We start from the raw sequence: 12,947 nt of genomic DNA, 5'->3' as shown, positions 1-12,947 counted from the left end.
TTTCCCTTCAGCAGTGTATTTCAGTCAATCTGCCTATTCTGTTCCCCACTCTGTCTCTGGTGAATCCTCTTGCCCCCCACACCTCTGGCCTATACCCCAGTTCTTGTATGCATGAATAAATCTGTTTAAAGAAACGTACTATTGACTTCACATGCACAAAATGAGACATTCCACTCTGCTGCTTGCTAGGGTAGTCAATCAGTCACAGTTATTCCCAGTTATCACCTTCAGTTTATTTTTAACAGAGTTTTACCTTAATTGACATTTTAAATCCCACCATACAAGATCAGCCAGGGAATTTTATAGTTGCGAGCTTCCTTCTGTGTAACTAGAAGTTGCATTTTAACAACTATGGCAGACACATCACTTCATGGAGTGTTATGTTGCTCCTGGAAAGTTCCTGCAAGTCTATAATCTAATTTGACATTCAGATCATATCTAAGATTAATGGTTTGAACTAACTGTATCTTGGCTTGTATCTTAATTGTATCATTTATGGGCAACCTTCTTAACCCTCTGTGCCTCAGTTTTTCCAGCTACAAATGGAAATCACTGTACTTTGCATTTCTGAAAAAGGACTAAATGAGATAAATTATATAAAAATACCTAGAACATTCCATTAAATATAGTCAATGAATATGATTACACTTCTCCATTTCTTCATTAAAGTGACTTCATTATTTCTACTACTTTGTAACCGAAAGGAAAGCTGGTTAAAAAGAACAGTGTGGGGCCTCCCTGGTGGTGCAGGCGGTTGAACGCTGCACTGTGAAGCTGTCCGCAGCCTCTACAGCGCAGGTTTGATCCTGGCTGACCAGTGAGAATCCCACATGGCATAGCAGACCTCTCCTGTCTCGCCCCCGTCTCCTCTCAGCAGTGTATTTCATCAGTCTGCCTGTTCTGTTCCTCGCTCTGTCTCTGGTGAATCCTCTCACCCTCCCTCACATCTGGCCTGTACCCCGGTTATTGTATAAATAAATAAATCTTTAAAAAAAAAACAGGGTGTTCTCATTAATCACCTTTAAATTTGCCAAGAAGTCAATTAAAACGCTATGATAATACAAACTCTAGCAGGTAAGATACTTAGAGATATGCAGGACTTCTAAGTAATAACAACAATAAGAATATAAAAGAGCCTGACTGAAGACCTGAGCACTGGAGAGGATCCTAAAAACAAAATATAGATTCAGATAGACCTAAATATAGGTTCAGCCTAAAGTTAGCTAAGCAATTTAAGAGAGGTTCTGTGCTTTGAATTTTCTTAAAACATGATATGCATCAAGTTTACTGAGAATGGTAACAGACTTTTTAACTGAAAGTAACTGACTTAATATGCTTAGGGTATAAAACCTAATTATTTTTTGGATGGGTTGGGGATTTTTTTTTTAGTACTTTCTTCATCTATTACTCTCTCATAATAGTTCTTTTTATTTCAGAAGCTAATCATATTAAAGCATTTATAAGGCCCAAAAGAGTAGAACAAATCCACATAAGCAAATATGTAAGACTGATTATATACAAACACAAATGCACCCACTGTGCTCTAGGCAAAATGTATTGTATTTAGCTTTGAAAGTGATGCAAAAGAGGTAATTTGTTATATTTAAAGAATTTAAAGCAAAAAATAAATTCTGCTTCTCCAAAGCAATCTTATCTGGGAATACATAAATCCTATTCAGAGTTTTTATTGATTACCCCTATGAAAATAGCTATAAATTCACAAAAATAATTCACAAAAAATTCACAAATTCACAATAACCAGACAAGGAGACAACCAAAAAGGTCTTCAATAAATGACCAAATAAAGAAATTTCAGTATATATATATATATATATATATATATATATATATATACTCAATGGAATATATATATATACACTCAATGGAATATATATATATGTACTCAATGGAACATATATATATATATATATATATATATATGTACTCAATGGAATACTACGCAATTATTTGAAAAGATGACATGTTGCCTTTCTTGATGATTAGAACTTGAGGTGATTATGCTAAGCAATAAGTCAAAGTGAAAGGCAATCACTGAATGGCATCTCTCCTATGTGGAACATGAATAAACAAAGCAAACAAATAAACAAAGACCAACAAAAATAACTCAGACTGTGAAAACTATAGCAGTTACCAGAGATGAAGGGAGCAGGAGAAAAGTGTAGAAGAGGTAATTTCATAGTAGGAATGGTGAGACATACACATATATATACACGCACATATATATATCACATATAGATATATATCACATATATACACACACACACACACACACACACATATATCAAGGTGTGAAGTTTCAATCCCCATGTTTAAATAATTTTGTAAACCAATGATGAATACCGCAAAGACTTTTTATTAAAAGCACGTTCCCAGGATTTACCAAACAGCCTGGTATATAGTAGGCAATCAACAAGCCTCTATGGAAATTAAAAAAAAAAAAAGTAAATGTGTTAAAATCTTGTTTGAATTTTGCAAACTGCAATAAGAATTATCCTAACTTGTCAAGTAAGTAGGTGGCCAAACCAGTACTAAAGCTAAGGTACATAAATTTGTAATTCGTACCAACTGTTTTACAAAATGTTACAATGATCCAGGTCACAACCGCTACCTTATTTGGAGTTGTAATAACTATGAGAGAGAAGTACAATTCGGTCCAGGTATTATCCTGCAAGGCAGATTCTGTCAAGAATTGTAATGCTTAGCACAAGATGGTTTTATTTGCAACTTTTTTATTATCATACTCCTTTTTCCCCTGAATGCTGCTGTTGAATTTTTGATGGAAAATTATCAGGAGGGACATTTTCAGAAGAAAACCTGATACCATCTTATAACACCAAGGACTGTGTCTCCTACACTTCTTAGCAATTACAGAAAAGAAGCCCTATTGAGTATTTCAAGCAACATGGATGAAAAGCAAGGCAAAGCAGTTTTATACAACAGACCCCAGCGGTAATGTACTCTCCAGCTCAAGAAACCCTTTATAAGATTTTCCTCTCAATCCATTATACTCTAATAAAGTGAAACCCAGTTGCAGAAACAAAACATTGCATTTTAGGTAGAATCATGACTTGGCAGATGATTACTCGAATACACAAGTCATTTTTAAATCTTTAGCCTCTATTCATCCAATATCATTCACATACTTAGCAATACACTTGAGATCACTGTAACTTTGTTTTGTTATTTAGCACCTTCTGGGTTGAGGTAAATTGGAAAGCTTTTTAAATTTCCTTGTTTAACCATTAAAACATGTTCTAAGAAATTTCTAAAATTTCATTTGAAAAGATATAAATCTCAAATATGTGAAATGTCATAGTCTGTTGAACACTCACCTAAACCAGACTTTTTTAATCGTTTTAAGTGCTGACTTGTTTGTTTTCCAGTGGGAGATTTTTGCCCATGTTTCATTTCTTTATCTGAACTGTCTGCTTCACCATTTTTAGATTCAGATCCTAAAAAAGGAAATAGTTATTATGTCATTATCTTCCTCTTGCTGTCCTTGAAAAGAAAAATCTGAAATTGTCTTTAAAACCATAGATGTAATCTCTTTTTCTAAAAGATACACTACCTTTGGCCACAATCTGATTCTTCTACTGGATATAAAGCGAAAAGCCCAATAAATCAATCAAACAGAACAAAAACAGGAACAGATGGTCTAATACTGGAGTCAAAAACACATTTACTGATCTGATAGCTTTTAAAAAGAAACACTCAGATCTTTTGTAAAAATACACGAATAAGCTTCAACAATACTATGCTATTTCAAGATGATGCAAGACAGAGACAGAAAGATGAAGGAACAAGAGAGGCTTGCAGAGAGGAAGACATCATACTTTTATAAATAACTATGTTGATGTACGAACAGAAAATGCAAACATCAATCTATAATAAATAGAATGGTACATAGCAGAGATAACGTGACAGAAGGTAAGTTAGAAGAAAAGGTCAGGGCTGCAATGAGGTGAGAAGAATGTTGCCAGGACACAAAACCTAATAAAGGATGGCTGATTCTGCGGCAGAATACAGAAAAACAAATTCACACTCCCAGAAGAACTGCTTTTGATGGCATTACACATCAGCATGTGGTCCACCATTAAAGTTCAACATTCAAACAAAAGACAAAGCAACAACAACAACAAAATCCACCTAGCATTACCACACATTTTCTTACACCTATTGACATTAGCAAATGAAGTCCTTTGATGAAGAGTGAGCTGCTGCCTTTTTTTTTAAGAGCAAACTATCCTATTATTTTTGAATTACTGAAAGATTCTAAGGTCTGAAAAAATGGAAGTTATTACTCAGTTTCAGAGAAAATTCGTGACTTCTCTCTCAGTGAGGACGTCTCCTCTGGGAAGAAACTGGCCAAGCATACAATATTTTAACTCTTTACCTGAAGGCGAATCCGACTGCTCATCAGACACCTTTAATGGTGTCAAAACAACACGAGGAACAGTCTTGTTTACCATCATTGAAACTCCATTTCTTCTTTTCTGCTGCTGTCTCAAAGCCTATAAAACATGATAATAAAATGTAAAAATATAGTCAAAATGATTTCTCATAATTGAAATAAATGATCCATTTGCCCATCATTAGACAGAACCTCTTTAAGAGACTTAAATTCCAAAGAATCACTAATTTGTCAGGATTTTTAATAGTCACCTTCATGTCATTTTTCCTCAAAAACATAAAATCAGGTTTTGGCAGAGGGACTAAATCTGAGACAATTTTCAGTATAATTCTGAAAACAAAGCAGCACTTAAAGGTTTATTCTACCTTAGCCGCGTGGCTTGAAAGCCCATGGAATTTGAAACCACGACTCCCAAGTAAAATAAATGTAAAATAAATGTTTCAACACCAGGATAAAAATATATGTGTCTGCACTTCTCTTGCAGGTGCGTCCTCTCCAGTGCACTGCTCAGTCAATCAAGTTAACACCAAGTGTCATCAGTATGTACAGCAGGTAAGGACTACAGTATTGATGCACTCACTCAGCCGTGGGGAGCGCTGCACAAAATCACTGAACATGGCAGGAATCATTTATTTCTGTGAAGGGAATCAGTCCTAATCTTGGAAACCTTGCAGCACTTGGCTTCTGTCTGCTTGACTTTGGACATTAACCTTCAGAACACGAACATGACGGCGTTCTGGCAAATCCAGGAAAAAAATTGATAGGAGAATAAATCTCTCCAAATGGGAGTGCTTTGTGTTTCATAAATGAATCAACCATGGTGATAATAATGCAATAAAAGACATTTAAAAGTTTTGAAATACAGCTTATCTAGCTGATCGCTTTACACAGAAAATTACCTGTAATAAAAAGGGTCTTAAGCACAAGAAACCGAAGAGCCATTAAGTTCACAGTCATAGGAATGCTAAAACTCCTCAAAAGGTTAAAAGGCTGGCACAGACAGTCTCAGACTTTTCTGTTTCTGGTTTCTATGTAATTTCTATCAATTCTATAACATCCCAATTATGTGATTAATGCTTTCAACCAGCAGTTGTCAAAGTCTCTTGAAAAACTGCATTGACTATACACCCATGGCTGTCAGAAACAGTGCTATTTTATTTATAAAGGATAGTTAACTGAATGTCCAACTTGTTGATTGGAAGATTTAGTAATGGAATAATTATAGAAGTGAAAAATTAAATACCATTTAAATGAGAGAAGACATTTTCAGATGAGATTTAAAACCAGATGGGAAAGTGCATGACTTGAAAATTCTGTTACAAATGATACTGTGGCTAGTGATAAGAAATCTTCCCTTCAACTATAAAGTACCAGGCACTGTAGAGGGACAAGAAATACAAAGATGAGTAAGATGCCATCCCCCTGATCTTTAGCCTGTCGTCAATAATATTCAATGAGAGCATGTGTGCTATAAAAAAGTCCACACATCACAGATTTCCCTTGAAAATTCCCCTGACAACCCAAATGGGCATTTTAAAATAATTACTTTATATTGGTGTAGGGAGATGTATTTTGGAAAATACCGGTTAAGAAAAAGAAGTAACAATAGACCTAGAAGCTGGAATCAGGAATCAAAGATGTCATGCCTTTTATAGCATCTGTAATAAAATAATTTAAATTACAAAATATTTGTCCTCCATTTTTAGAGTTGATAGAACTGTACACAGAAAAATAAGTAGCTGGACAAAGAAGGCATGACAGAAAAAATAACAGTAGTAGTAATAAAGATGACAATAATAAACAAAGCTATTTTTGATTTTAAAGAATCAATTTTGTAGATGGGGAAGGCATAAAGGAATGTTAATACTGACTCCACCTCAATGAACTTTTCATAATATGTATCCCCTATTCCAAAAGCCTGAACAATATTAATACAGTATTTTTTTGAGATACTAAATGCAACATTTGTGCCTACAGGTGACCAAAATTATGCCTATCATATAAGAAATAGATTGCTTTAAGTATATTAAAGCAATTTTACTTCTGGTAAAAAAAGCAATATATTTGACTTCAAATAACTTTTTTTTTAGGGGTATATAAGCAAACTTTGAAAGTGTTTCTGTACTATGACGCCAGTTACAGCAGTAAAGCCTCAGGGTACAGGGAAAATTCTGAGGAGTTTCAAAGTTCAGTTATTTGAAGGGGTATCTTGATTGGATTTACAAGATCCATAGTCATGTTAGGGTGTAATCTTAGGTTACCATGAAGATTCCAATTAACTTTCTAGAAAGTAGGATTCTGGACACTGGGGACACACTTTCAAGCAGATCAGAAAGTGGAGGGGAAAAGAGAAGCAAAGCTGTCTCAAATGAGTTGCTTAGGATAGTTTGGGCTGGTTCCAAACAAGAGAACTCTGGCATTTGTGTCAATAAAGCAGATCTTTTATCAATTTCTGTCTCACAGTGGTCCCTGGTCTCTGGTTGTAGGGCACGAATGCTGCAAGTAAAGAGGCTAGTTCCCTGCACTTTGGTTGGCTGTGCAATTCTATTTCTGCAACTACGTACACATCAACCACTCAAACAATGCTGAGTCTCTTTTTCACAATCCTTTGAAAACATGCAATGATTTTTGGAACACACTGGCTAGAGTAAACAGTGACAGAGGGGGATGCTGAAGTGAGTGGGAAAACACACACCTCATTGGAGAAGGCAGTAACAACTCAAGAGAAACACAACTGGACTTTAGATGAGTATTTGTGTTTTTAAATATTGTGCCAGACAGAACAAATAAGACTGAGTCAGATTCAGAGTAAGGACACAAATCTTTGACATCTGCTAAACACCATTCCCACCACTCCTCACCTTTTCAAATAAATGAGTCAGACTACTGCCAGAGAAAGGTATTAGAACCTCCCTGTTTTAATGTGCTGCCCTTCAGAGAAATGGGGCTGCTCCAGAGTGGTCTTAGTAACTGTGGAGTCATGATTAAGGGTGAGGCTACAGAGTCACAGAAAGACTTAGCTAGCTGAGTAATGGGCTAGCTAGCTGGGCAAATTTTGTAAGTAAATATTCCTGTAAAACACACACTAGAGTATTAACACTTACCAGATGTTTAAATAGGAAATTCACAGAGCTGTTTTTTACATAGGTTGTTGGAGGATGGTCAATGGGCCATTGGCCTTCTCTTCTTGAGGCTATGGCTAGCACTGCTGTTTACAACTGCTTATGCTTATAGTCCATTAGTCTCAGTTTTGAGTTTTAACTAAAATTCCAAGAGAACAAGACAATTCCTATTTCATATTATATTAAAAATATAGATGCTATTTCATTTGTAACCATCTAAACTTGCATATCCCATAGGCTGAAAAATGTAAATCCATTTAATAAATTAAGAAAGTAGGATTAGGAGGGCTACTTTCAAAAGTCACGGAAAGTTTGTTCTGCACAAGGGTATCCTGAAAAGAGGTTACAACTTAAGGGGGGGGTGCTTTTTTCCTACTTTTCATCAAAGGTCTTAATTAGCTAGTTGTGTCCCTATTGATCAAGCTATAACACGGTTTTATTTTGACACTGATATTATATAACGTTATTTTAGTCTAAATTCATCTTAGAGGGATAATGAGACACCTCTAACTACTCATCTTAGCTATACTCCGGAAAGCTAATTGGAATACCTTACTGAACAACTTTAAATACTGTAATTTCAGGTGAAGAAAGAAGCAATATCAAAACCTAAATAAACAAGCAGATGGTAAGTATAAATTCAGTCTATTATAAGGGAATGTTATTTTCAAGCACCCCAATACAGAGTATACAGGACTTATCAAGTTTAATAGCCACACTATTTGGTATGAAAGAAATGTACAGGCTTGAAATTGGAAATAACTAATTTTGTAAGAAAATAAATATAAAGGAGTCAAGTAAGTACAGAAAAAGTAAAGATCATATCATAAATCAATTATAATTCTGGCTTTAAATGAACAGAAAGAGGGCCTCCCCGGTGGCACAGTGGTTAAGCGCTGGGTTGCGAAGCTGCCCGCGGCCTCTGCCGCGCCGGTTCTATCCCCGGCTGCTCTCTGGCCACTGGAGGAGGGTCCCACATGGCGCGCAGACCTCTCCTGCTGCCCGCTGCTCCCCTCAGCAGTGTACTTTGGTCCTTCTGCCTGCTCTGCTCCCCGCTCTGGCTCTGGTGAATTCTCTCACCCTCCCTTGCTTCTGACTGTACCCAGTGTATATATAAATAAACAAACAAACAAATAAAAATACATGCTTCTTAAAAATAAATAAATAAATAAATGAACAGAAAGAAATCAAAAGATGCTAACTGAACACACTTTTCTCTGGAGACATATGGTGATATTCCCTTTGTAAAAAGAAACAAAAAAAATTAGATATTTTATTTGTTAAACAGAAAGTTGGTCAGAATTCTAAAAATATGAATTGGTTCTCATTTCTTTTCTGGAAAAAAAATTTGCAATCACAGTGTTTTGTATTAACTTGAAATTTGCATAGGGCAAAGAAGGCATGCTTTATTTTCAGAGCAACAAGACTAACAATATAACTTAATGCACTGAATGTAGTTTAAGTCCATTACTGAAAAATATGAAAATTTCACATGCTGCAAATACTAAGATTATTAGAAGTACACACATATCACACCGCTGGCTACAACAGGCAGCAACAACCTGCATTGTTGGCAATATGATAAATGTCAATGCCCATGTTCTCAAACTGCCACCATGCAACATAACCTTTGGAATTTCAGTGTTGGTCAAACATACAAAGTGAAAACAAAATACCAACAATATATATGCTTTTTGATATGAAGACTTTATGAATTAATTCTGTGAGATAAACCAACAGGAACAACATGGAAAGGTTTATTCTCCATGTTACCTCCCATCATTATAGAGCTCATCCTTCTTTCATCATTCGATTCTGTTATTTAAAAAATTGCAAAATTTAATCTTTCTTATTCTTCTTTGAAATTCAAAATCTAATCATTTTATTCTTTTTAGGATTATCACAACTAGAATAATAAGGCAGAAAGAAGCCTGGGAACAGGGTAGTAATCAGCAATCTGCTGCTCTCCAGAGACTTCTGAATATGCTTACTTAGAAAAAAATAACCTACTGAAATAACAATTTATTATTCATGCAATTACACCCAACATATGATGTCAAAGATCTTTTTGATGATCACAAAGTAAAAGGGACCCAAATATTTTGGAACAATGTAAATATTCTATAGCAATAGCCATGGGGGTATGATACCATCTATATTATTGTCCAGCCTATAATTGCACTGTAATCCACAGTAGTGAGAAGTAAAAGAACATACTCTTTCTATTGCTGTCTTTTAGTTGGGCAAGGGAGTAGAGAGTAGAGGAGCTTCAGATATGGAAAATTATACCTGTTATATTTTACATGGAGATTTGTTGCAAATTATTATTTTTCACTTTCTTTATGCTTATAAAGCTTTTGAGCTTTGCTTTTTATTTAAATTACTTGTTTCTAAGAATCTACACTGGCCAATATATAATTGAACTTCTAAGGCCCTATTGATTCAGGATATATTTCTAGAAATATGATAAGAGGGCGGTGGCACAGCAGTTGAGCGCTGGGTTGCGAAGTTGCCTGCAGTCTCTGCAGCGCCAGTTCGATCCCCGGCTGCTCCCCAGTCACCAGAGGAGGGTCTCACATGGCGCGCAGACCTTTCCTGCCGCCCGCTGCTCCCCTTAGCAGTGTACTTTGGTCCTTCTGCCTGCTCTGCTCCCGGCTCTGGCTCTGGTGAATTCTCTCACCCTCCCACGCTTCTGACTGTACCCAGTGCTTGCATAAATAAAAATAAAAGTAAATCTTTAGGAAAAAAAAGAAATATGATAAGAGCAAACATATTTAAGTGCCTGCCATTAATATGTTCTGATACTGAATATAAGCAGTCTGTGATCAAAAATAATATTCTTATTAGTATACTCTATCCCTTTCCTTTATACAAATATTTAAGAATGCAAATTTCCTTGGATAATGTCAAAAACTTGTCTATTGCTTTACATACCATATACAGAAAGGCAGTATTAGTTAAGAAAACAGAATCTAAAACTATGATTATGGTTTCAAATGTCCTCTCAAAAAATTATTTGTTGGATGATCTTGGGCAAATTATCTTAGTTTCCTCATTTGAACAATGGGGTAACTAGTACATACTTTAAAGAATTTGCATGAGGATTAAGTGGCACAGCACATGTAAAATGCAGAGCAGAATATCTAGAATTCAGAAAAGTAAATGTCAGCTAATGTAATTATTAGGATCATTCAGCTGACCTTACATTCATAAGATTATGATGTTTGTGTGTATGTATAAAACATTAACAAACACAGAACGGACACACATATGTACATAATACATTTAGAATTCCACATGGTTATAGTCATTCAAAACTATCCAAAAGAAAAGAAACCTGCAAATTTGCTGAGGCTGCTACAATTTAAAATCCTGCATGTTCAGTCAATTTTTGAAATGCTGTCTTAAGAAATTCAGCAATTACAGGGAATCCGGGCAAAATTCTGCAAGAACAGCTTTTCTTCTAAATGTATTTCCAATATGAATTTGATTATTAATCAAACATTAGCATATATGGTATATATTGTGTTATATTCACTTGGTAACTAATTTGTTACTAGGTTATACAATAGGAAGTTAAGAAATGAATACACATCTCTTTTGAGGCATTAAGAAGCTTACAGGACAGGCTTTTTAACAAAGCTTACTTCCTAAAGCAAGCAAATGGTACTTGCCATGAACTCATGCTGTACCACAAAACAAAATTAAACAGCCACTAACTCAAAGTTGTGTAATATTCTAGCAATTGTAAAAAATGTTCAAATGCCATGAGATCAAAATGAAGAAAGTAAAAAATAATGAGACATGTCAATATAGATACTTGAGTCTTTATCTTTACATTCATTTACAGGAAGATTTCCTGGTGTGCTCATTTTCTAAATCACTGCTCTTCAGAAGTATGAGTTTCATTTATGATCCCATCTGTGATTCTTAAATGCTACAACTACCAGTATCCAGTTTTGTATCTTTTGTTCTATGCTGATTAGTATTTTATTACCTGCATCCTATTTGCCACCTGAATAAGCCTTTTCCCAGCTTCCATATCATTATCCAACCTTTATTTCAACAATTAAAAAAAGATCTCAACACTGAATTCAATTTTATTCTTGGCATCTGAAACATTTCACAAGAGCAATACTATAAATAGCAAATTCACCAAAGATTATTTGACCGATGTAGGATGAAGCATGGTTATTATCCTAAATATAATGCCAATGAATGGAAATACTGCAATTTCAAAAATAAATACAGGAAAGTAATATAATTCAGTAAAACAAATGTTAAGTTTCTTTCCTATCTTTCCTTTTTTGAAGTAAAGAGAAACTGGTAGAACAGCTCCAAGTTTAGGAGATTGGTATGAATCTCTTAGAAGTTTTACAGGTTGGTGGGGCTTTTAAAGCAATTTAAACTTTACTCAAAAACCATAGTTTTCGTGTCTTGTTATAAATATATCACCAGAATATTACCTCAATTTCTGGGTTTGATAGGGTTACCAAAGAGTGGGATGGATGGGGATTGTCACAAAAAGATCAAAATTAAAAAAAAAAAAAAAGTGAGAGGAATGCTGCCAAAGAGGGAAAACCAGGAATTTAGTGCTAAATATATGAGTTTTCCACTTTTGACATTAGTATTATCATCCCGCACTGTCCCCATTGAACCATTATTATCTCTTCCATTTTTCCCTACACAGTTCAGAATTTGTCAGTGCAGCAGCAGTAGGTAACATTTATTGAGCATTATTATGAGCCAATCACTCACTCTACCACATGCTTATTCTCAGATCACTCCCATGTGAAAGGTACTATTATTTTCCAGAGAAGAAAATTGAGATTCAGGGAAGAAAAGTGGCTTATTTGGAGTCACACAGTGAATAGCAATGATGCAAACCTGGTTGTATCACAACTCAGAGGGGAATCTTATAATTATATAACACACAAATGTTCTATAAGTTATATTTATATATATAAAAGGTTACAGAATTATGTATGTACATATACGTGTGTGTGTGTGTGTGTGTGTGAGCGTGTAAGACCTTATAACTTATGGCTCCCTGCCCCCCAACACGCAGATACCACCTCAGGGGCAAAGACACAGAGGACACAACTACTTATGCAATGTGGAGATGATACTGCAAAGTTAACCTCCATTCAACACCAAGCAACACTCACTGATGGATATACTGCATATATAAGAAAGCCAAAATTACTGATTTTCTTATTTGTAACTTAATATATCTCCATAATGATAAAAAAATATCTGTTTTTTAGGTCAACTATCAGATAAACATGAACATATAAATAGACATTATTTTCCAAATATGCAATGCATTTATTAATGCAGCATGTTTACTATGAATTATACACACAAATCTTAATAGAAATTGTTTTATGTTT

General features: G+C 35.0%; 1 protein-coding gene across 2 annotated transcripts in view; it reads right to left on the bottom strand.

Moving 5' to 3' along the window:
- The window catches only part of ASXL3 (ASXL transcriptional regulator 3), a gene marked incomplete at both ends in the record, with an annotated part of 161,696 nt that overhangs the window by 69,420 nt on the left and 79,329 nt on the right, over positions 1–12,947 (bottom strand). For both annotated transcript variants that reach the window (XM_084252382.1, XM_084252383.1), the window contains 2 exons: positions 3,354–3,473; positions 4,415–4,532. In XM_084252382.1, coding sequence (XP_084108508.1) covers positions 3,354–3,473; positions 4,415–4,532 — 238 coding nt within the window. The remainder of the gene's footprint in view (positions 1–3,353; positions 3,474–4,414; positions 4,533–12,947) is intronic.

This window comes from Talpa europaea, assembly GCF_964194135.1.
Source record: "Talpa europaea genome assembly, chromosome: 13".
NCBI classification, from domain to species: Eukaryota; Metazoa; Chordata; class Mammalia; order Eulipotyphla; family Talpidae; genus Talpa; species Talpa europaea.
Note: the sequence above shows the minus strand (reverse complement) of the source record. Positions and strands in the feature narration are given on the sequence as shown.